Here is a 26,672-nt window from a genome sequence, read left to right on the forward strand (position 1 = left end):
TGTTGAGTTTGGTCGATAAGGTGATATTGTACAAACTAATTAATAAAAGAATAAATCATCTAAAATTTACATGTAAGCGAGGATTATACATAAAGTTCCGGAATTTTAATTTTAAGTATAGTCCCACCTTTTAAATTTTATTTTGTATTTGTGAGGAGTAACTTTGGTCGTCTTTTTCTTAATTTTGACTTGTTATTTATTATACGCATGAGCTGAAAATGTTAATAACTTCTGGATTAAATTCAGATATTTATCTCTGATTAACAATTTATTCACACATTTGAAACCTAAAACTGTATTTCTTGTCTAAATTCAACTATTCATGTATGTACTTTACTGGGAATTGGGAAACGGTGCAACATGCGTCATCTCTAGCACTTTATGAACTTCGGTTCTTTGTGGGTTTTTTTCACTGAGACAGTTATCGAGATTTAATAAATAAATGTATGTTGCCTTTTCCGAAGCTGAAATTTTACAGAGAAACATCCTCCAACTCCGCACTGATTGTCTTTATAGACCATTGCTCTCAATGTATTTAGCACAGTCCTTTGCCAGTTTTATAAATTCATCACTTAAACCACGCTAATGTACAACATTTTTCTTTCTTTGTTTTACAGATAGAAGATTCATCGTAGCCAACGCTCAGGTAGAAAACAAACCAATTATTTACTGCAATGATGGCTTTACAGAGCTACTGGGTTACTCACGCGGAGAGATCGTTCAACAATCGTGCATGTGCGAGTTCCTGCATGGACCTCAGACCAGTCCTCATGCTGTGGCTAAAATAGCGGAGTGCCTGGAAGAGAGTGAGGAACGACAAGTGGAGATTGTTTATTACAAGAAAGATGGTATGTAAATATTTCGAAAGCAAAGGAAAACTGTTAGTTAGTTAGTTAGTTAGTTATAATATAAGGAGTTTACTGAAACATTATGTTTGATAATCCTCAAAAATGGGGCACGAAAAATTTATTTGCAGGTAAAATAACGAAATAAACGCAAAATAATTACATGGTTGATTGGATCAAATGACCATCTCTTACATAAAACTTTGGGACTGAAGTCGACGGGAGGTGTTTAGGCAGAATTATCACTACATAGTTATTTTTATTTACAAATATCCATTTCATTGTATTTTCAGAGGTTATCACGTAGAAACTGTTTGCTAATCTTGTCAAACCTTGTAACTTAATCAAAAACGTTCGTTGATACAATGATTTTCCTCGCTTAATGGACATTCGTTTTTTATTCTTATTTACACCCCGAAGTTGATCAAGAACATTTATTGTTACAACAGTTTTCCAAATTAATAGAGATACCCGAAGACTGCGTGTAAGACATATGGAAGGCAATTTCTTTAACGAAAATGTACATATTTTTAAGTTTGGTGAATAGAAAATGTGCACGGTTGTAGTACTGTTATAATTAATTTATATTCGCTTACATAACCTTAGTATTTTGTGTCTTTGCTCTGATGTTTTCTTAAAACTTGTTCCACTTTTACGCATGGCCAAGCGCGTAAGGCGTGCGACTCGTAATCCGAGGGTCACGGGTTCGCGCCCGCGTCGCGCCAAACATGCTCGCCCTCCCAGCCGTGGGGGCGTTATATTGTGACGGTCAATCCCACTATTCGTTGGTAAAAGAGTAGCCCAAGAGTTGGCGGTGGGTGGTGATGACTAGCTGCCCTCCCTCGAGTCTTACACTACTAAATTAGGGACGGCTAGCACAGATAGCCCTCGAGTAGCTTTGTGCGAAATTCAAAAACAAACAAAACAAAAACATGTTTCACTTTTACCTTTTAAAGTTTTTTACGTATGCACTTGTTGTAATAAAAATAATAATAAAACCTGGTTTTATAAGGCTCGTTCAACATTTTTGGAATTTGGAATGTTGGGAAGACATGGAAAATGCCAAATATAATTTTTATAACGGAAAACAATGAACTATACGTTTCTGAAAGTAGTTACTATTAGATAAAAAAACCTTTGTCATTTCCTGTACGAGTCTTTATATGTTGAAACCAAAGTTTTCTATCTATACATTAAATTAGCTGAAATTTATAAAGTGAGTCAACCTTCATTGCAAATAATAATTTACGTTCTTATTATGTCATGTACATATTTTTTGCAGTAACGCTCACTTTAGAAAGTAAAATAAAAAAAAACAACTGGTCTGGTGTTAGCTAACGAATAAAAAGTTTTGATAAAACCCAATCTAACATTGCAAACTTTTATATGTTATTAGTGTAAAATATGACAGGACAATTCTGTATTATCAAAACATTAAAATGACAACTTAACATTGAAAGCGTAAATTGATTTCTAACTTTTCCTTGTAAATAATATATATTTGAGACATGTAGCCTAAAACACCAGCTAAAAGTTCTCAAGATTCCAGCTTGGCCATCACTAATTTATAATTACTAACCAGAGCGTTGGTAATCAGCAAACAGAACCTGTCGTGTACATGGCTAAATGTAAACGCATGTTAGAATTGACTAAAGGTGTAGTGTGTGTTCAGAAGAATTACGCGGATCGAGCCTTGGATCACTGATATGCAGCCCAGCATGCTAAGCAGTAGGCATGCCTTGCCCATTTAATAAAGGAATTAAGTTGCTTAAGAATGTTTAAAAACTACATGAATATTTGTTCTCGTAAAAATACAATTGCTGTGATACTCTAGGAGAATGTTTACAGTTATAGAACAGTCAAAATTAGGTGTACAGTGGTAATGAATACAGTATATATTGTTACTAATCTAAATCTCGTAATCTGATTAAACTTCGTGAGCTTTTTTGGATTTACTATCGAAAATATAGTTAACAGTGAAAGCACTGATTAAACAATACATTATAACCTTTATGAGAATGAAAATAAGAACAGTATATTAATAGCTTGCTCTGATAGGAAATTAAAAAAGTGCAAAATATCACTTAAGAGGAATTTACGTATGTATAACGATGACAAACACATAACCTTCAGTGAAGTAATGAGAATATAGTATCTAATATATTTATTCCAACACAACGTGTTCAACAACTTGTTCGAGTCCTATTCATAGCGCATACAATTTTACGTGTATAAATATATATGCACACATATTTAGAAAGATTAACAGACCCCCTCATTCCCCAAGAGATTATTAGCAATCTCCCTGGTGTGAACTTAGCAATTCCTTACACTACTAAAAAATTCTCGCTACATATTCAGTACCTCTCGAGGCGGATTCCTTTACATGGTCAGAGAACCTCCCAGGGAAGTTTCTGTATTTTCAATTTACTTCCTCTGGAAACTGAACAGTCACCCACGTGTTTATTGTGCGTGATATGGTGGGAAGGGGAGACGAGGATCCTGGTGATTAAAGGACGTCATTGATGGATCAGTTTGTGTTAGTGACACTTTTACACAGCATTTTGCGCTTGAATTCCTGTAGATGTTGGCTTCTCCAATTGCCATTTGGCTGGTCCTGTGTGGTAGAGTCTCAAACAAGTACCGTTGTTGGGAATTCTCAACAGATGCTGTGGACATTATGTTTGATGTTGGTGTTTGGGTATAGTGCCTACGAAACCTTAGCATCTCTAGTATGCTCTACTTTGGCATTGTAGTGTGTTACCGTGTAGAACTCTACGGTGTTTAGTGTCAGTGGGCACTGAAATTTCTCTGTTTTATCTGGATCATGCCCCCGGTGACCCTCCAAAAACAAACAGACACACAAACAAACCTATAATAAAAACAACTCGTTGATAGGAAAGCGGCAACGATGGGAAAACTCTGATTTTAATCTGCACCTACTTTTGAAAGAATGACTAATGTACATTTGCTTTGATTCCTTAAATCAAACAACTCCACCATGAATCATTTGATTTGTCTTGAAACTTCGATCAGGGAAGCCTTCTTTAAGAGAGAGCACCTTGTTTCTGTCTTCTTTGATCTCGAGAAGGCTTATGACACTACATGGAAGTTTGGCATTTTGTGGGACTTCGATTCATACGGATTGCGTGGCCAATTATCCATTTTTATTTATAACCTTTTACATGATAGATGATTTCAGGTCCATGTGGATTCAACCCTTTCTCATTCTTTCACAGAAGAACTTGGAGCCCCTAGGTGCTGTATCTTGAGTGTCACACTTTTGCAGTATCAAGATCAATTTTTATCACTAAACAACTTATACCGACTGCTTTAAAACGACTTCTATATCAATGAATTCGACATTTATTATTGGTTGTTGAACATGAGATTTATTGAGTGAAACTTTCAGACTGCCTTTACTCGCGTGTTGAAGTGGACCACTGCAAAGAGTTTTACCTTCTCTTCCTCTAAAACCATTTGCATTAATTATTTTTCCACCAACGACGTTTACATACTGATTCTGATCTTACTTTCATTTCTCACATTAAACAGCTTCATGTCAAATGTATAACAACCCTAGACATCTTTTGTGTCCTCTCTTCCACCTCTTGGAGAATGGATCAGTGCTCTGTGTTGAAGATTTATCGTGCCCTCATACATTCCAAACTGGAATATGTGTTTCTGGTCTATGTTTGTGACAGAATCTCTATTTTGATGATGTTGGATTCTGTTTATCACCTGAGACTTCGTCTCTGCACGGGGGTTTTCTACACTTCGCCAGCCCACAGTCTGTACATTAAATTTCACGAATCTCTCCTACATCTCTGCCACTTGCAACTTTATTTACAATATGCTACTAAGCTTTGATTCTTACCACAGCATCTCATCTAGTGTTGTGTCTTCCTTCATTGATGGGCTGTGATCTTTCAGAATAGATTGTCTGTCATTCCTCCTTTTGGCCTTCGTATCCAGACACAGCTGGCTGAATTGAGTCTGTCACTGTATAAAATTGGTGAATCTAATGATTAGCCCATCCCTTTATGGATCATTAATTAATTAATTAATAGAACAAGTGGGGACTTGTGACCTTTCTTTGAGTCATTTGAGGAAGGTGGATATAGAGACTCCCAATTGTAAGTATAGTCTTTCTTTTGCCAAACATCTTTCAAATTATTCGTTTGTTCCGTGTTTATTACGGTGGTTCGAAATCAGATGATACTGTGGGCTCTGCCATGATTTTTTTTGTAGCTCAGTGATCGCTCACAGGATTCCCTATACAGTTTCTTTGTTTACTGCCGAGTTGTATGCCTTAGATCACATAGAAGCTAAGTGATACACTAACTATACTGCTATACACCGACTGATTTAGTTCTCTACTGACCCTGGACTCTCTTAACGTTAGTTTTCACACTGTTCTCTTAGACATTGTGAAATGACTAGCTCAGTTTTCTCTATCATCCGTTTCTATCCAGTTTTTCTGAATACGAGGCCATGGAACGAGCATGTTGACACCACAGCTAAGCCTATGTACTTTGATCATACGATCATAGCCTGGCTTCGCGCCAGTTGGCAGTCGATTTTGGGTGAGTAACATCACAACGAACTTTTACAGATCAAACCTACAGTTCTTATTTGGCTGCCTAGTTTCTATAAGGATCTACGTGATGAAGGTGTTTTTTTAACCCATAGTTTTTTTATGTGGGATCGATTCGCCAATGTTTGGCCTTTGTGACTCTTTGGTCACAATTGCCCACATTATAGATTTGCCGCCGTTACGAACAATAGTGACAGAACCATTTTAGACGTGTATTTTCTACACGCGTTGATGATACTGTCCAACTTGATTATGTTTTCAGCTTTTTTTGCGGACTATTGCCATTTTTATTTCTATTTAATTTTCACCTAATTTTTGGCATTGTTTCACTTTATCCTTATTTTCTTTTAACATATTATTGTATTTTACTTGCATCACTTTTACTTGTTGTTTGGCGCATAGAGCCTAGGTGCTTTGCGTCAGTAATGCCAACCAACCAACGTATTCAATATTTCGTAACAAATATCAGTTCTTTGTAAGATTTTAAAAAAAAAGACATAAAATATGTTACATTCTCTTATACTGTATATTTCGTAGTTATAAAATGTTCCATTTATTCTTAAGTCCTAATTTGGAAGCCTTATGTTGCTTCATCCCTTTGTGTTACTTTCTCTACCAGGATTCGAACAGTCATGGCAGTTAACCTCTGTTTTATTGAATACTTGTATCATGTACTTCTTTACCTTGTGTCTTTTAGTGTTATAGGCTGAAAACGTAAATAGGCTATGTTGTTATTATTTGTACTTAGAACGTTAAAGTGAAGTTGTAGTGTTTCTATAGCGTAATGTTAATACAAAAGTATCTTTTGTTTTACTTATTTGAACTTGCCTCGTTAGTCGATTGCTTTAAGTGAAAACTTGTTTTATTTATTTATTTACTTGAATTAATTTTTCAATAATTAAGTGTTATGGTCAGACATGCCTCCTCCTCTAATAGTGCAAACGAATGTTCCAGTAGTTGGTTAGAACAGTATAGTCTCTCAGCAAAGCTGTTTTGTGTGAGGTTTTATATCATTTGTCTCTATCCTGCGGAAGAAAATTATTTAAACTTATTGCTTTATTTATAAGCTTATTTGATCAATTTGTACATGTCGGTGATTTTACATAGCCCTTCTTGCACAGATGAAGCCGTAGTGATAAATCATTGGCTCAAATAAAGTGCTTTTGAATACAGAGTAACAGGTTAAAGTTCTTCTAGAGTGAGATAACTCCCCAGTCTGCTGTTCATTTTTTTAAATTTAGATAGTTGTGTTCGTTCTTCCAGTTATTGTAGAACTACGCAATAGACTATCTGCGTTCTGTTCATCATGAGATATTGAACCTTAGGTTTTTCATTGTCTGTAAACTAACCAATTACGTCCTGGGGGATTTCATTAAAAAATTGAGGGAAAATAATATGAAATAATCCATTTCTATATACTTTAAAATGTATCTATATTTTAAATTTTAACCAATAGTTGCAGTTGTGAAAATGTTTGCCGTTTGATCTTATTTTACGTTCATTTTAACAAGATGTTCAGGCAAACATAACAAAATTATAACTTGTATTTCGTGTAATATAATTATGAAAAATATTTATCAACTTATACGTACGTCTTTGCGCGAAGAATGTATAAATAGAATATCGTTACTTCAGTTAATATGTGCTACATATTTTCTACGTTCTTAAAAAAAGGTACAAATAGACATCATATACTTTTATCAGTATGAAAAAGGTTGATATTATAGATTGAATATTAAGAGTAACTTGCTATATACAATAAAAACTATGAAACGCGGCCACTGATGAAGTGGTTTCGTTTGTTTTGCGTTTCGCGCAAAGCTGCACGAGGGCTATCTGCACTAGCCGTCCCTAATTTAGCAGTGTAAGACCACCCACCGCCAACTCTTGGGCTACTCTTTTTACCAACGAATAGTGGCATTGACCGTCACATTATAACGCCCCCGCGACTGAAAGGGCAAACATATTTGGTATGACGGGATTCGAACCAGCGACCCTCAGATTACCAGTCGAGTGCCTTATCCACCTGGCCATGCCGGGTCACTAATGAAGTGAATTTTGTTAAAGCACTGAAAGAAAACATTTCTGTTCATAGTCAAAGTAATTGTGACTGTACTAGTGAGTTATCATTATTTGTTATTTCAGCTTTGAAGTTTTGTGGAAAATCTATTATCATGACAAGCAACATGGATAATAACCACGGCAAAGTAAAATGAGTTACACTTGGTTACTTCGTTCTAACCTTATTGTTACTGAGCTGAATAATAAAAAATGTTTTTAATAATTTAGAAATACAGGTCTTTGAGTGGGGGTTTAAAACCATTCTTTGTACTAGTAATTATGCTGCAATACGTGTTCTATATTTCCATAGAACTTTGTGCTGACTTTGCGTATTGCAATTCACCAGTAGGTATATATGTCTTTAGATTATTTATTATCTTGTGCTACCCTGCATGAGGCGTAACGATCTGGGTGCTACATTATTCTCTTATATGATTTATTGCCTTGCGCGTTTTAGAACCGTTAAAGATTTTTATACACTCTAAACTAGCATCTAAGGTAACTACCTTGAATTACAACTGATTTAGTAACTGTACTTCGTGGGTTTCCTAAAATTTGGATATATATTTATATGACAAATGTATTATCGAATATTTTTATATTCCGTTGGAGTAAGGAGGGGATTAATATAACTGAACTGAAAGGTTTTGAATACGGTAACATACAAAAATTATAAATCATAATTTGAAAATCAACAATTTTTAATCTTGTGTTCACCGAAAGGATATCTACAGCCGATACTATACTTAATGCTGTATTGTTTGAAAAAAGAAGCCCCCCGCTAGTACAGCGGTATGTCTCCGGATTTACAATGCTAAAATCAGGGGTTCGATTCCCCTCGGTGGGCTGAGCAGATAGCCTTTGTGGCTTTGCTAAAAGAAAAACACACAAACACACTTGAAAAAAGAAAAATTGGGAATAAAATTCTGACAAAATTCAACTTATGCAACTTTAAATACGCACTTGTTCTTACGCTATGTAACTCTTAGCTTACTGTGATGTAATCTTAGATTAATTGTAACTTAAACTAACTGTCCAGAAGTTATTAGTGAAGAAATTGGATAAAGGTGTCACACGGTGTTACGATACGAAATACATAACTCTATCTCAATTTAATATGATCTAAGAATGGAAGTTTGACCAATAAAGAAATGCTACTGTAGTTGTCTTTAAATTTTTGTCTGTGCAGAATCAAACAGTCAGAGCGGTTATGTACTGTTGAAAATTCAATTTATAACCGAAGATTATAACAGGTAATTGTACGTTTTGGGTGCTACCTTTACTATATTTTAGGTCTATATTTGGAACTACTTCTTTCATCGTCAGTCAAGCTCAGTCTAACATTCAGTGCCACTCTAAACTGCAATTTACATTTTAGCAATAATCTGCGACAAACAGCGAGGTCCACCTTAAACCACACATCTTTGTAAACCTTTCCTGGACCTCTACGGTATATGAACTTCCAAAACCATTTTTAAGCAAACAAGTGTATAATAGAACATTGGAAGAGCATTGAGAGAATTAACTTGTTTGTGGATGAAGTGAATGAATTACTGAAGTTCCAGCTTCTTCGATCATTTCTTTCACGGAAACATTGGTTTATTTTGGGGTGTATATAGAAGCTTGTGAACGTTTCATTTGGAGGTTTTCGTCAGCTTCGAGTTATTAGTACTAATTTTTTTGCTAGCAATAAAATGAGGTATGCTTCATTTTACCTCAATGGTTTTTTGAGCTGGAGAGCTGTCTTTTGTGATCGCTGTTTCTTTGTTCTTGTGTTGTTGAGATGTGATCTTCGGAGCACTTGCTGTCTTAAATGTTCAGTTGTGCGAAGTTTACCTTCTTCCAAGAAAGCATTTCGAAGCGACATTTTTTGAAATTATACTCGTATATCCGACATGGTTAAACAAGCTCGATGTTTGAATATTTGCTTGTAGAAATGCTTTCACATATACCTCCATCTATAGGTTTATTCATGACGACAGCCTCTACGAATGATTGTAAATTTTCCATGAACCAAAGATATATGTTCTAAATATATCGTTTGTGCTGTCACAGCTAACGTTTGTGACGAGACACTCCGCATATACGAGGGCTGTTCAAAAAATACGCGGACTGACATCATAAAACAAAATGTACTTTATTTAGAAGTTACAGGTCTGGGACCCCTTTAAAGTACTCTCCTCCCCAACGCACACACTTATCCCAACGGTGTTTCCACTTGTTGAAACAGTCCTGGTACGTTTCTTTTGTAATGTTCTCCAGCTCCTTCGTCGCATTTGCCTTAATCTCGGGAATCGTCTCAAATCTTCTTCCTTTCAAGGGTCTTTTGAGTTTGGGGAACAAGAAAAAATTGCAAGGAGCAAGGTCAGGTGAGTAGGGGTGGTGGGGAAGAACAGTGATCGAGTGTTTGGCCAGAAACTCACGAGTTCTGAGGCACAAATTTCGCAGCAACGCGGTGCATCTTCAATTTTTCGGTCAAAATCTCGTAACAAGATCCAACTGATATCCCACACTCTTCAGCAAGCTCCCTGACAGTCAGACGTCGATTTGCCCGTACCAGGATGTTGATTTTGTCGACGTGTGGGTCGTCAGTTGACGTGGAAGGACGTCCAGGACGCTCATCATCTTCAATGGACTGTCGACCATCCTTAAAACGTTCATGCCACTTGAAACATGCCGTACGCTTCATAGCATCATCACCGTAAGCCGTGTTAAGCATAGCGAAAGTTTCAGTCGCAGATTTTCCAAGTTTAACACAAAATTTCACAGCAAGTCGTTGCTCCTTCAGGTCATTCATTTTGAAATCCGCCAAACGAGAAAATCGCACTTCACTTAAAACCGCGTAGCTAATACACAAATAAATATATCTGCAATCGGGAAATGGCGTCGTAATCGGCTGATCTGTGCGAACCTAGCGACACCAAGCGGATTCCCCTGGAACCAACTGGAGCCGCGCAATTCAAACAGTCCGCGTATTTTTTGAACAGACCTCGTATTAAGCGTTCAAATAAAGCTTGACTGACTAATACTTAGAACATAGTTGCTGTTTTATGATATATGTAGTATTTCATTTTCTTGCATGCTTACGTACACGTTGCTTACAGTGAATTTGAATAAAATACACTTTTCCTGAAGAATGTTAAGTTTTAGTGACAAACACTGAGTAGAATAAATCTGTGCTTTACAAAACCAGCCCATATTAACATGTGTAATGCTGTGAGATAATAAAATTAAACCATAAAGATTTAAAACACTTCTTGATGGAAACAAAAGTATCGTTGTTGAGAGCCTGTCTAATCACCGACATGAAGCGAAAAGAATGAATTTTATTACGGGAAAAAATCGATCTCTCTACTGTAATCTACAAAGTATATATATCTTTTACTTTAAATATGCGTGTTCTTGTAGGACATTTTTTACAGCGTTTATACACCGAAGATATATGAAACAGCTAAGTCGAAGACATGCAAACTCCATACTTGGCTCCATACTTAATGGAAAGATAAATACAAAATCAAGTTAGTATATGGAATAGTTAGTTAAGTAAGCAAATAAGAAAAGAGAATAGTCAAATATAAAGATATTTTAGGAATGACTGTAAAGCGTTTTATGTCAATTAAAGTACTTTATATCCGGGCCACACATCATGAGGATACACTTTTATTATATCCTCCTTCCCATCAAAAAGTGAATAATTCTTTAAATTTCGATTCTAGAAAACACCATATTTCAAACTAAACACACTACTTTTATATAGAAGTACTTATACATTCTCATTTTCTGTGATGAGATTTTGTTTATTTGTTGTTAAACGCAGAGCTAAACAAAGGGCTGGCCCGGCGTGGCCAAGCGTGTTAAGGCATGCGACTCGTAATCTGAGGGTTGCGGTTTCGCATCCCCGTCGCGTTAAACATGCTCGCCGTCCCAGCCGTGGGGGCGTTATAATGTGTCAGTCAATCCCACTATTCGTTGGTAAAAGAGTAGAGTAGCCCAAGAGTTCGCGGTGAGTGGTGATGACTATCTGTCTTCCCTCTAGTCTTACACTGCTAAATTAGGGACGGCCAGCACAGATAGCCCTCGAGTAGCTTTGTGCGAAATTCAAAAACAAAACAAACAAACACAAAGGGCTGTTCATGCTATGTCCACCACTAGAGGCATCACTAGGCGCTTAAAAGATTCGGAGCACAGACTCCGTGTACCAGTGCTAAACGACGCTTGTGCCCATTAGAGTTATCGAAACCCAGTTTTTAACGTTATAAACCTCTAGATTTAGGTGCTTCCGTTGTTGAGAGACCACATTTTTTGTTTTCTGTCTAGTGCATTCTTCATCATAATTCTTAGTTGAAAAGCAGGTAACCTCTTAGAAACAATGAAATAATAAGCTACTTACTTATCCTGGATAATCATAGGTTAAGTCGCATTCCTGTTTCTACGAATCAAATAGCTGGATACCTACCTTTCCCTATTAATTAATTAAGGCTTTTTTTATCTTTCACAGAGAGCATGTAGTACATTGTTTCAAATTTGGAAGTCATCCTTAAATATTCTGTTTTTGCACAGTTAGTACGCAATTCTGTAAATTTCAAAAATAGTTTGTATTAGAAATAAGCTGTTAATTCTGTATTGAGTATTCAGCTGATTGTCCGTCACTGACTCGTACTTCTGACGATGTATATAATACAGCCTCTAAACTACTCCATGGTAGCTATTTCATTGATAATGATTCAGCTTGTAGATAGCTTTATCATAACTGGTTCGATAATCACGATACAGTCTGTAAACTACTGTATTGTAACTTAATTCATTGATCGTGTGTGATACAGTTTATAGAAAGTCCTGTGATAACTAGATCGATGATAAAGATACAGCTTGTACCACTGGCAGGATTTGGGCCTAAAATGTGTATGTATGTGTACTATATCCCACAGTATAAAGCTAGGGTAACTGCTATAGCCTGTAAGCCCCAAGCGTGATAAGGCGTGCGTCTCGTAATCTGAGGGTCGCGGGTTCGCATCCCGGTCGCGCCAAACATGCTCGCCCTTTCAGCCGTGGGGGCGTTATAATGTGACGGTCGATCCCACTATTCGTTGGTAAAAGAGTAGCCCAAGAGTTGGCGGTGGGTGGTGATGACTAGCTGCCTTCCCTCTAGTCTTACACTGCTAAATTAGGGACGGCTAGCACAGATAGCCCTCGAGTAGCTTTGTGCGAAATTCAAAAGCAAACAAACAAACATAGCCTGTAAGTAGCTGTGTGATAATTAGTTCAGTGATCATGATACGACTGTCGACGGTTATTTGGTAACAAATTCGATTATCATGATGCAGCTGTTGACAGTTCTGTGATATAATTAGTTTAGTGACCGTGATAAAGCCTGTAAACAGGTATGTGGTAACGAGTTTAATAGTCATGAAACGGTCTGTAGAGAGCTGTATGTGGTAACAAGTTTCACGGTCATTTTTCAGCCGTATGTAGTTTGTGGCAACTTGTTTGTAAACCTGGATATAGATTATAGATAGTTGTCTGATAATCAGCTGTAGGATTTGGATATGGAATGTAAACACTTTGTAATACATTTTTGTGTTATATTAGTGTGAACTCTAAATGGTTAAGTGATAACTATCTCAGTTTATTGTTCAGCCTTTCAGAAAGTGGTGTTATGAATTGCTTAAAATGATTCGTAGTATGGTAGTTATTAGTCTAGTGAAATTCATGGGGCGCGTAATAATTTTTTGTTGGTGAATTGCCCGAGAACTTTGATAATGCTGTGATGTACAAATAATTGCGTGGTAACAAGCAATATAATGTGTAACAGTTAGTGAAAATCCTAGTAAATGGAACAAACTATTGGAAGTCTTGATATTAGAGTAACTTCAAAGGACTCAAGAATGTATCGAAATTACTTCCTCTAGTATCTAAACATCTGATAGTTTGTTCTATTTAGTATGATGTTTTACTAATTCAGTGATGTTGATGGGATGTGTAGAAAAAAGCGTACATGGCGTTTCACGACTACTGTTAAAGGTATAAAAGTATAAATTCTTTTCCCATCATGTAAGCGGGCGTGCGTGTTATAAAAAACAACTTCTTCAACGAAAGAATTGTAGAAAAATATACTTTTCCGTGTTTTAAAACCTGATTGTTCCTTCTTTGCTACATACATGCATACACAAAGTAGAACAGAATTTTAATAATTTCGCTTGTATTTAATAGAGAACATAAATAATATGTCAGAATACCATACCCTATAAAACAAGACACAGAATATGTTTCTTTTCACTAGTCTTCATCTTGATAAATAGGCTCTCAAAGAATTTAAAATTTACTCTAAAGTAAACATAAAAACAACAGCAAACAAGCAGGGATCTCACTATCCATTGACATAGTGAGAAAAATTCACTAATGATCCAGTTTATTATATAGTTACAGTACGTCTAAATCTGTAGTTTTTTGTATCATATTTTCTATATTTTATTATGTATTGTTATTTATCCCGAACGAATTTCCGATTTATTAAGTTACGTATGTAACCTATTACGATTTCAAATAGCCGAAAATTTGAATTTAGAAGTTAAATAAATGTTAATATGTATCATATTTATGACATTTGCTAACAAGATTAATACACACAATTTTCTTTCTTAAAATTAGTATATTTTAACGTACAAATAATAATACAATTAATATTAACGGTTATTACAAATAGTTAACACAAATAATTATTTATATACAAAAATTTCATAAGCTCACAAGTAATATTCAGTCTTCTATCTGGTCTGGAACTTAATATTTTATCGACGGTCCAGGTCTAGAAGACGCAAGTTACTTTTATGTTGATACACAGATGTTCGTTACTTGACGAGAATGTCAGCTAGCTCAATTACTGGTTGGTCTAAATTGATATATGAGTTTACTTTTCGCCGAGGAAGATAGATATCTAATATTACTGTCGAAATATTAATGTCCGAAGTTCTTGTCTAAAGTGAAACGGTTCGAAATATTGGAAATCTATAAATGTTCCTGGTCAAATTCTGTAGTTTTTTTAATTAATAAGCGTTAATCACAGGTATAGCTTCCGGAGCATATATTATACTAACTGTAACTGACCAATAATATATTCTTTCTCTTGGCGTCTTGTGATGGCTTGCTTTTATATATATCAATCACGTGGAATTCTTGAACTTTCAATAATGTCCGAAGACGCGCTAGTATTTTTATAAACCACACTTTGTTGATTATAGTTCTCGAGAATTTTCTACAGATTGAGAGAACAGGTGAGACTTGTGTAATACAGCAATATACGTCGCATGTATAAAAAACTATACTGAAACAAACGTAGGTATTAAAATAAATGTGTAACAGTAAATCCGTTACGATTGTAAATACGTTATTTTACAGACAAAGCGCATGGATACTGTACGTTGAATACTTTTAAAAGTTAGAAAAGTGACTAAGTATGTTTTAAAAAGTATTTGATTCACAATTTGCACAACACTCCAGTGTGGATTCCCTTGTGGTTTTTCTAAGAGTGACATGATATACTGATACGTGGGCGAATCTCATCTTTTTTTTCTTTCTAAACGGTTAATACGCAGATATGAATGTTTTTCTCCTCAATAGATAGTTATTGTGACACACAGAGACGAACTTTTTTGTTTTCTAAAAAACTAGAATCTCCTTTCAAAAACAACAAACAAACAACGTATTTATCGCGATACACCCTCAAGTGGCGGATAATATTGCAGGCTTACGATACTGAAAAATCAGGTGTGGAAACTCGTCTGAGGCGGAATATACATACTTCTTTTTGTACCTTTGTACTTAAGAAATTCCGATCAATTATCGCGATACACATAGGTGAATCTTTTTTTTTCTAAACAGATAAGCAAAAACGTGGGCCCATGACCAACAATTACGGGATCGCACTAATGCAAATTGAGTGCATGAAGTACAATTTTGCACTGTTCATACTCGGTATAATTCAGACTTAATTTATATAAACAAGTTACGAACTGTAATCAGTAAGTCTACTTATTTACGTGCTCTAATGTAAATGAATGCAAAGTTTGAGATTCGCTTTCGAGGAATCCACATAAAAGTGGTTTCGCAAAATCCCCACGTTCCTTAAGGGGGCTAGGATGAAAACGTTTAGCAATTTCGGAGGGGTTAAGTGACATTCAGACTGACACTGTATCATATAGAATATACCCGAGATTCACCTGTGTGTATCGTGATAATTGTTTATAAACGGATAATAATCACGATATGAATAGAAGAATCACGCTTTTCTCCAAACATATAGTCATGACCATACACGCTTGTCAGTGTGGATGCTTTACGATAGCAATAAAACAATAGTATAAAAAGTAACAGAACAGTAAAATATAACTTCTTGCAATTTCGCGTTTTATTTGCACGCCATTTATTCAATAATAAAAATACTTCTGGATCTGTAGCTTACAACAAAAACGTTAATATATTTTCATTGGAAATATGACTGGCATGTTATAATTCATTTCTACTTAACACTGTAGTCATGGTATTATTTTTATGCTCAGACCTTTGTATGAGATTTTCTACAAAAGGTAAAAGTGAAATTCTTGACACGTGATACGTATCGAAGAGTATCATCGTCTTACAGAACTGTTGGTGATATCAAGCCCTACTATGTTCTGTTTCCACTTGATACGTTTTTGCAGTGCAAAATAGACAATCCGTTTTACATCCGATACTAATTAATAATATGTGTTTCTTTATCTCTGCGCTCTTGTCTCTTTGTTGCAGCTCCACCCCTCCTTTCGGGAGAGGAACAATGTTTCAAATAATGTTCCTATTCTCACTCACTAACTAAGCTCCCAGGTTTTATTAACAAAACCACGACCACGATCATACGGTTCACAAACTAGAGGAACCACACTTTGCAGACGTGCTCAGGTGCTGTAGGCGGGTATCCTAAGAGGGCTTATTTCCGAGTGCAAGCTTCCCTATTGGTAGTTATAAAACTAATTGGCTATGACGGAGAAGCATTATTTTACATTGATGTCTCTGTGAACCCCTGCAGCGAAGCACAGGTATTTGATGATAGTGAGCGTTAGTAATCAATTTGTATTACATCCGGTTTATCTAATTTATGATATTTAACATTAGGTCGTTAGTATTTTACAGCTAAATACAGAACTGATGAAATCAGATCCGTACGCAGAATATTTGAAAGGAGATTCTAATTTGTGAGATCAAAAACCTACACATACTGTTCAAAGCGCAATCAGCACGCTAATACTACGGGGTTTGAAGACATTCCCTCAGAAAATTTGTAAAAATAAAAAAAAAAGGTGCTATGAGTTTAAATTTGAGAGTAGTTTTATATGAAATATAACTTAATCAATTACATCACCATTCACACGAAATCTACAAATATCTAATGAAAAGTCAACAAATCGTTATGTTGCAACATGGCATGAGGAGCTAGACTTAAATTAGCATAAATATGTATGTTTTATTAAAGTGATGTACTATCTAGATGCAGAGTAGCTATTAATAGTTTAATTAGCTAGCTAATTCTTCATTCTCCTGGGATGTTTTTCCATAAATAACATGCAATATTGACAGCAGTGTTATAATAATTATATATTTAAGCTAGGGCTCAAGCACATCCATTTGTATACATCGAACGTAATTATTCAGTCAGCAAAGAGCAGATGCGAACGTTCACATGAGCACATGTGGTAGTGTAGCAAAGAGTTTCAGTAACACAGATATATTTGGTACACTGAAGTACGCTTTTAAGTAGTCAGCCAATATTCAGGGTTTGTCCTGGAGAGGCCAAGAAAGCCATCTTGTCTTCCATCGAGAAGGTTTCATTCAAAAATGTAATAATTTGGCAAATCTTCCGTGTAAACAAAAACAATGTAATAATATTGTCACATTAATTGAGATGTGTTTGTTATAGTGTGTGTATGTACGTGCGACCTACGGTTTGTACATTTAAGCGATAACTCATTTGTTTACCTTTCATGTTTCTAAAACATCTGACTGGTTTATTCCAGCAACAGAACAAAAACAGGGAAACTGAAAAAAAATAGCCACTCGTCCAACGACTAAAATATCAGTGTCGTGACTCTAGTAAGCCTGATTTATTTCTGCAAAACCATTAGTTAATGAACATCTTGTTGAAAGCATTAGACTTCCCACAACTGTACCTTTGTCGACTATTTTGTTTCATTGTAATCTGTTAATAGATTAAATATAATATATTTTGTTTCTAGGTTAGTAGTGTATCATACTGTAGGTATATATGTATACGTAGCTATCGATAAGCTCAAACCACTTGTGATTACACTTCATTCACTCCAATTTTTGTTTATCAGCTGGATAATAAGTACTCGGGTGTTAAAGTCAAGATTGATATAAAACACATATTTGATAGCTTGATATGTTTGCACTGAAAATTGAGTGGATGTTTTTTGTATAAAATAATACTCAGTTTACTATTTACGTATTTCTGGATCAGTGCTGTTTTCCACGTTTGCAGCATCACATTATGCATTTTTCGTTGACGATAGTAGTTCGGCAAAAACCATTATACAAATTAAAATGTCCAGTTTCATGTTACCTTCAAACGATGAGTTATTTTGATCTTGTGAGTTACCGGGAAGAGTACTTTAATTAAGACAATAATTCAGTCGAAAGCGCTTTAGGTAGAATTTCTTTTCGAAAGTTTAAAAGGTCAAAATCTTGTATAATACACTATTCGACCAACATATGCAATTCTTTAAAGAGAAGTTCGTTAAGACCATTGGTATATGTATGTATAAATAGGTAGAAATCGTGAAGTTCGTCCTTTCTTAAACATACAGTTCTATTATATGAAGTATTATGATCATTGATGTGTAGTTTATTATAGTGACGATTTACCTGCATTATACTGTCAAAGTATTCTTAAACTGTTTCAATCAAATACATTTATATTTTCTGTCGTTCTCATGGATGTACAATCGATTCAGATAGAATGTGTTTCTGGAGTTGCCATTACAAGCTACTAAAAAACAATCAAAACAATAAATGACTGATGTAAACCCAATTTACATTTTTATAAATTGATTAAGTATGAAACAAATGCTTATCTTTAGCAAGTTGATATTTGGATCAATTTACTAACATTACTGTTAGAAACGATTTTATGTGTTTATTAATGTATACATACATGCATATAAAGTTTTTTTTTCTATTTTGGAAGCAAATTACAGAAACCACCATGGATAAACGTTGTTTATACAGTAGTGGAAATAATTACGGTAACACATGTACAGGATTCGCAACTAATGGATGTTTACAACAACTGGTAATTTTTATCGTATTTTACTGCATTATTACAGAAAATACGAAAGAAAAACCAATAAGTTATATAATACACAAGTATTTTGCTTCAAACGCAGCAGTATACCTTACTTTTAAGCTACCGTAAGTTCGTTAAAGTATGATTATGAAATATTGTTTCAAATGTCCTTTATACCTCCCCACAGTTCAGCCAGTTTTTTTGGTTGTTGTTTGACCTTTTCGGAATGCAGCCTTCCTCCACATAAGCCCAGCATGCTTCAATGTAAATATTGTATATTTATATTGTATATTCTTTTTCTTGCCATAAAGTCCCCGGTCTTCGGATTTACAACGCTAAAATCAGGGGTTCGATTCCTCCTCAGTGGATACAGCAGATAGCTAGCCCGATGTGGCTTTACTATATATAAAAAAAAACACATACAAACACTTGCTTGCCACAAAATACACTACTTTGTTTTTGCCAAATAAATGTCATTTGAATTAACTGTAAAGAAGTTCTTTTTCTGGCGCTTATTTCTGTTGTCTGAATTTTGCTCCACCTTTGAGTTTGGTTACAGTTTTTTAAACAGTGGTTTTTAGCAGCTACACATCCATTAAGGCTACTTTGTGCTAATGTATATCTTACTACTCTCGATGTAACATGCACATCTGTACTTACCCTAGGTCATTCACTAGACCTCTACCTGATTGTCATGTTTTTACGTAAAGATCGATTGTGAGTTTCTTAATATGAGTTTTGAAACTTTTTTTAGTTTCTACACAGCTGTTCATGTGGCTTTTCTGTATTGAGACCCAAAAGTGCCTCACTGGATTTCTACAGACATTTGGCTGTTGTAATCCTGTCTGATTGGTTGGATGACAGATATTACCAATGCAAGCTATCAGCATGTGACTGTACTTAGGCGCAGTTCATTTGCACTCAATAGAGAGAGGAGAAATCCTATAAGATATTTTGATTTTTATACCCATTTTGTTCTCTGTTTCCGTTATTATTTCCAATAATACTGTATTTTTCAGAAAGAATTTTCAAAAATATTCACGTTGAAAAAGAAACATGATCTCTAGACTGCCGAATTCTTTTTTCAGTTTGAAATTAATTAAGTGGATCTAATGTTCTGGGTTTTCGTTTAACTATTGTTAAAAATAACATTGAAATTGTAATAAAATAGTTATCAATTATACGACCTCTTAGTACACCTTACAATCCTTTTTTTCAGTTAAATTTGTTCGAATTTGCTTGTGAGTTTTATAACATTGCATTTTATATAACTTGATCATTTTTAAATCATTCCTGTTTCCTTTACAGCGCTTAAGGTTGATTCTAAATACTTAAACACGTCCTGTAAACATGATTTGTGTTGTTACCGTCCTTTCATTTTAGCTTAATTTTCTGTAAAGTAGCTAAAAGCTTGCACAAACTATTAAAAAAAAAGAAAAGTGTTTGATTACTTATGTTATATGAGTATATTTCCTTAAACCTCTGTTTTATATTATGGGTCTATATCTCTCAAAATTGTTTTCTTAATATTTTTATCAGCAGTTAATGTCAACAGACTCCAAGATCCATTCACTACGAACTGTTTTCTTTTTTTTTTTTTTGCGCATGCGTTACTGAGAAGCTTCTTCACAAAAACACAAATTGTTGAAGACCCTAGAGGTAGTACAGAATGAAACTATACCGTGTGCATGTGGCATCGTACCATAACCTTAGACGTAAATCTTTTTCTCCTAACTTAGTTATTAAGTTTTGAAGTTTGGTTAGAAGAACAGAAAAATGAGGACTTATTGCGAAATCACTAACGATATATATATATATATATATCATAGTTTTTGTTTTGTTTTAATAAGTTATTTGCTATTGAAATCTGACTTATCCTGATATAAAAAAATATCTTTTAGTGTAAGAAATGTTCGTGGTTTTCTTCTCAGTCGTATTGTTAAAAATGTTCAAGTAGCCATGAAGGAAAAAAAGTTTTTGATATCCAGTTAAAAACAATGTGGTTGATCAAGCTTGTAGAAGAAAATTTATGAGCAAATACATATATATGTTCATCTGTACTTGCATGCTCGCTACTATCATAGAGAAATTTCATTGAAATGAAATGCCCCCTCACTCTCATGCTAGCTCTCGTACATTTAATGCAAATCACAAGAAAAGGCAAAGAATTTGGCTGTTTTCTAGTATACTGGTTGGTTAACCAGAGTTTATCTGCTCTGCGTGATATTTGATTCCATTTCTTCCTGTGACTAGCGTCTCTGTCCATGTCCTCACTCTATATATTACGCACTGTACTGAGAAGAGCTCAATTTTCTCCATTATTCTCAGTGTGTTGACAATGAACACAGCCTGAACCAGGCACTCTTACCGAATCATCGCAGAAATAAGTGTTCACTTGACAACGGTCTTCTTACATAGCCAGTCACTACTGGGCTAATAAATTTCCCTTTATATTGCATTCAGCTGCGAACAAATCACTAGTGGTGGTTAATGATTGTACCCTCTCTCTCTCTCTATATATATATATATATATTACATTCAGTTGACGCAGGATTTATATAGTATAATATATGTGACAGATAACCATCTGAAATTAACCTCACTCATCTGGAAGGTATTTTTATTGTAGATAAAACTGAAAACCGAAAGAAAATTAGCATTTCAAACAAAGTAAAGCAAGTAACGTTTGCTGACAGTTTTCTTGTGTGACTTAAACATATTTTTTCGATGTTCTTTGTAATTGATTTTCATTTTTACGTTTACATATCCTTAACCTTTAATTGTACTAATGAGATTTTTATAAACGTTTTAATTTTAGTATTTTAAACATTGATGCTTATACATCTACTAATCTAATTATGTATAATAACAAGAGACCAATATTCAATAACAAGTAATGATTCTTTAAATCAAGTAAATATGTTTATATGTAGGATTTGTAGACAGATATATATCCAGATAAGGAAAATAAAATACTTTTGTTAATGTTCGTTTTATGCAAAAAACTTATTCATGATAAAACTAACTCTTGTATGCCTCACTATATCGATTGTAAGTTTCTTAATATGAGTTTTGAAACTTTTTTTTAGTTTCTACACAGCTGTTCATGTGGCTTTTCTGTATTGAGACCCAAAAGTGCCTCACCACACTACTGCTGTCTGCATTTTATCTGTATAACGGTATAGTGGATTAGATAAATAGTACAAATACTAAATAAAGAAACAAACATAAACATTGATTGTTTAATTTGGTTAGCACGCTTTCTTTTTATGGGCTAGCTTTAAATTCTGTTAATTCACAGTTGTTTATCAGTTAATGTAGGACCATTACAAGTTTATAAATTGAAATTCAGCATTAAATATTTCCTGATTATTTTATTACTGGTGATTATTTCGTTTGATTATTTCTTCAATTAATAGTTACCGTTGGTAATTTTGTAATTCCTGTTTGATTTCTCATCTTCGAGAAATATTTATAACCTAGTAGTGTCAGTTCCTAAAATTTTGGGCGCTGCGTTGAGCCGTTAAATATCTTCTGTACTTAAAGGAACTAGTTTTCGGTTTGATCTCCGACCTTCGCAGTTAAAAATGAAATATTAACTATAAAAGTTCCAGTCACAATACTATCGATTTCTTCACATTAAAATATATAAAATCCAGAGATGGCAATAAATCAAAGATTGTAGGACTATTATTTTAACCCCGCATTATCTACGACCTGATCGATGTTTTGAAAACGTTTCCCGAGCTATTTATTTATTAACATCTATTTAGATCCCTAATTATTTTGATTACAGAACCTTCTAGTAACATAGGAGTCACATAAAAAACGGTATAAAAACACCGTTAATATCACAATTAATCCAATGTATTTCACATAGGAATCGAGCAATTTTACCAATTTTTTCTTCAGTTCTTTACATTGAATGTTGTAACAGGTAAAAACATAAGCCCTACTGATGCAATAAATTGAAATTCAGCTTTAAATATTTCCTGATTATTTTATTACTGGTGATTATTTTTACCACTTATTAGTTCTTTCTAAGATTTACCATAAAATGTAATTAACTAAACCAAAATATGAATGATAAATATTTTTGTGTTCGCTTTGTACAGGTAGAAGTCAAATGCATTATTGAAATTGTTTTAACTTCTGTGATGAATATTTATAGTGTAGTTTTTCTATTAAAATAAGGAGAAAAAGATGTTATTTTACAAGCAAAAACATTTACAAGTGATAAATATTGAGGTAGGAGATGCTTCCATTTTACCCTAAGAGTAAATATAAGGATGGTAAAAGTTTCTTTCCATGTAACTTATTAGAAGGTAAAATATTTTACCCAGGTGATAACATGTGTGTACTACTGTTTATGGTAAAAGTGTTTAACCTTGTTCTAGTAGTGCGGGACAAAATTAGTTTTGGTTAGCATGCTTTCTTTTTATGGGCTAGCTTTAAATTCTGTTAATTCACAGTTGTTTATCAGTTAATGTTTAGGAATATCATTTCTTTAAGCACGTGGTCGTGTGTGGTTCACTTGTTAGCGTGATATGAAGTTTCATACTTTTAATTTTATACATCATAAATAGTTATGAGTTTTACAAGATAGAGCAATACAAGAAGGAAAATAATTTTGGAAAATAAACACAAGATATTAGTGATGACGAGAAAACCCGCTTGTATAGAATATTATATATATAAAAAATGGCTGGTATGGATAGATAAAGCACTACGTAGAGGAGCGAACAACGTTTCGACTTTCTTCAGTCATCGTCAGGTTCACAAAGAAAGAAAGAAATAGCTGACCAACATCTGACCGCATGTTTGAAGGCGGGTGTGTAATTGAGTGTAGGAATATAGAGGGCGTGCTTAGATCTTTTATTATATTTATTAATATAGGTATAAAGATGTTCCTTTGTATTGTTTTATTTTGGGCCTGAATTGTTGTATAATTAAGGCTTCTTTAATTTTGCTTTTGTTCATGTTTATTTCTTTATTTAGTATTTTCATAGTGTTTTCTATGGTTACGTTGTGTTTATTTGATTTGCAGTGTTCGAAAAACGTGTAAAGGTGACTTTTTGTGTTCTGTGAATCTGGTTTCCATTTTTCTACTTGTTTCTCGAATATAGAAATCGTGGCAGTTATCACATTGTATTTTATAAATAATGTTGGTGTGTTTGTCAGTTTAGTTTTTACACGTTTTCGAACACTGCAAATCAGATAAACACAACATAACCGCAGAAAACACCCAAATACTAAATAAAGAAACAAACATAAACAAACGCAAAATTAAAGAAGCCTTACTTTTACAACAACTCAAGCTTAAAATAAACCAATACAAAGGAACACCTTTATACCTATATTAATAAATATAATCAAACATCTAAGCACGCCCTCTACATTCCTACACCCAATTACACAACCGCCTTCAAACATGTGGTCAGTTATCAATTTGTTACCTCTTTCTTTTTTTGTGAACCTGAAGACGACCGAAGAAGGTCGAAACATTGTCCGCTCCTCTACAAAGTGCTTTCTCTATCCATACAAGCCGTTTTTTACATATATAACACCAGATATTAGATAAAATACAGGGACATGGCCCTGAGAAGGAAACAAGTAACAAATAAGCAAGCAACAATTAAGGTACCAAATACAATAGCCAACACATCAAATTACTAAGAAGAAAACAAATTACAATTGTACAGGAGGGGGGGGAATCACTTTGAACGTAACTCTCCTATGTCTATTTGCATATTATACAAAGCGAGTACCGGAAAAATCTTTAATCATTTTATATAACATAACATTTGACATCAAACAAATTACATAAATTTGTTTTTATTATTACTGCGAATAAAAACAGTGTAATAAGTCTTATTATTTTTATATTCACGTCGTTATGATAGGCTTTAAGTTTATATAAGTTTCGGTTGTGTTTTATGATTATGTATTATTAGTATGAGTAGTACTTTTGTGTAATTGCTATAGCTTTAAGTGAGAAGGTTGTACATTTCACGTACGTTCAAATTATTGTTTGTAATTTAACATTAAGTGATATCATTAGTAATTTCATCAATTTTAAGAACTAGTCTGTAAATTTGTATAACTTGTGTTTTAGCTTATTTTAATCATCAGATAATTCGTCTTGTTTTAATACGATTTGTTGTTGTTTTGGTCCATTTATTGTATCGCAGATTAATTTTACATTTTAGATATGAAAAATAAAATAGGATGAAATATCTCGTTTTATATTTGAAATGCATATGGAATTCCATCAGTAATAAATTGTATTAATTGCAATATTAATGGAATTTTTATTTATATTTAATTCGTATGTGATTCATGCGTTATTAAGGACCTTGTAATTAACAAAGTCGCGAACTCACCAGGAATTTGGGGCACAAATAGTTTAAAGCCAATGGAATGTGAGGGTATCAGTAATCTTTAGGGCTAATTCTGAGCTTATATATGTTTTGTAAATGATATTGCATGACGTCACATTCAAAGTCTTGCTCAAAAGAGCGACGTTCACAGGAAGACAGGGTTCGCACACTTCAAATCCTCCAAAATTGCTCTTAAAGACAGATAACAATTAGGATAGTAATGTGAAAAATGACGTTTTTTTTCAAAAACTGTCGGTGGACGGCGTCCATATTTGAGTCTAATATTGATTGAAAACATTTTATTTCTTTGGAACGCGTACGAGCAAAAGCGTCCAATGTGACATGATGTACATTTATATCGTGTTATCTGAGCGCATTTTCTACTAGTGATAACAATAAGCTGCAGAATTTTAACATGTATTGTTTTATATATTCTTAACCCTTTTTTCAGACATTTTAATGAAAGTAGTAAACCTTTATATTCATAAAGGTTACTTTTATCGTTTACTAGCGCTAAAAATAGTTTATTTCTTGGGGACTTATTAGTACCTCAAGTAACAGACGTAAAAAGGTACGACACACACAGATATATAAATGTGTAAGTTTGGATATTATAGGTAATTGGACCGAAGTTTTCAGATTTCTCATGTATATGTGCTGTCAGTCAATAATAAAATTTCTCGATGCTGTTTTGATAATTCTATATATGTTATGCGTCTCATTTATTTATGTGCAGCTTTAATAGTAAAATAATTTATTTACATGTTTCAGGAATTTTACTTTTAGAATATCAATTAACTTGGAAAAATAACTTTGATTGATTCTATTCATTATGGAAAAAAATCGTCTGCTGTAACAATCAAGAGTAAGATTCTGCACTGTAATGGTACGATTTGTGGTACGATAATATTAAAAGTAATAAACACTGTAAAGGTATATTCAAATAAATAAATGGTTTAACGTTTATTTATAGGTTCTAAATTCTTATGCAGTCAGTTGATGGCTCCCATCCGAAATGAAGAAGGTGTTATTTCTATTTTCATTATCAATTTTGAAGATCTCACAGATGCCCCCTATCGAGATGAACAAGTCGACGTAGCGACCTCATTATTTGAGCCTGGAAAATGTGAGTAACCGTTTCCTTATGTATTTATTAGATTTTTTTGTTAATTTAAGTGAATGGAAATCATTATTTAAACTTGAGAGTTTGATTAAAATTTTCTTCCTTTGTACTGCACATATAAAGTGATAAAAATATGCTACAATCAAATATCGTTATGACACACGCTTAATCTAGTTCTTTAAATTGCAATATTCAAGTTGTTGCCACAGCAGCAAATTCTTAATTTTGTACGTATAATGTAGCGTTGGCCACTCTTGAAGTGTGTTATAACTGTTCTAAAATGATAACAGTTTGGGCAGAAAACAGTTTAAAATAAACGTAGCAAAAATTGTAG

At 34.0% G+C, this 26,672-nt stretch overlaps 1 protein-coding gene across 1 annotated transcript in view; it reads left to right on the forward strand.

Annotated features, from left to right (window-relative positions):
* Positions 1-26,672, forward strand: part of LOC143230298 (voltage-gated inwardly rectifying potassium channel KCNH6-like) — a 188,449-nt gene that overhangs the window by 27,363 nt on the left and 134,414 nt on the right. The window contains exons 2-3 of the mRNA XM_076463564.1: positions 618-848; positions 26,189-26,341. Of these exons, the coding sequence (XP_076319679.1) occupies positions 618-848; positions 26,189-26,341 (384 nt within the window). The remainder of the gene's footprint in view (positions 1-617; positions 849-26,188; positions 26,342-26,672) is intronic.

This window comes from Tachypleus tridentatus, chromosome 10 (genome assembly GCF_004210375.1).
Source record: "Tachypleus tridentatus isolate NWPU-2018 chromosome 10, ASM421037v1, whole genome shotgun sequence".
Lineage (NCBI taxonomy): Eukaryota > Metazoa > Arthropoda > Merostomata > Xiphosura > Limulidae > Tachypleus > Tachypleus tridentatus.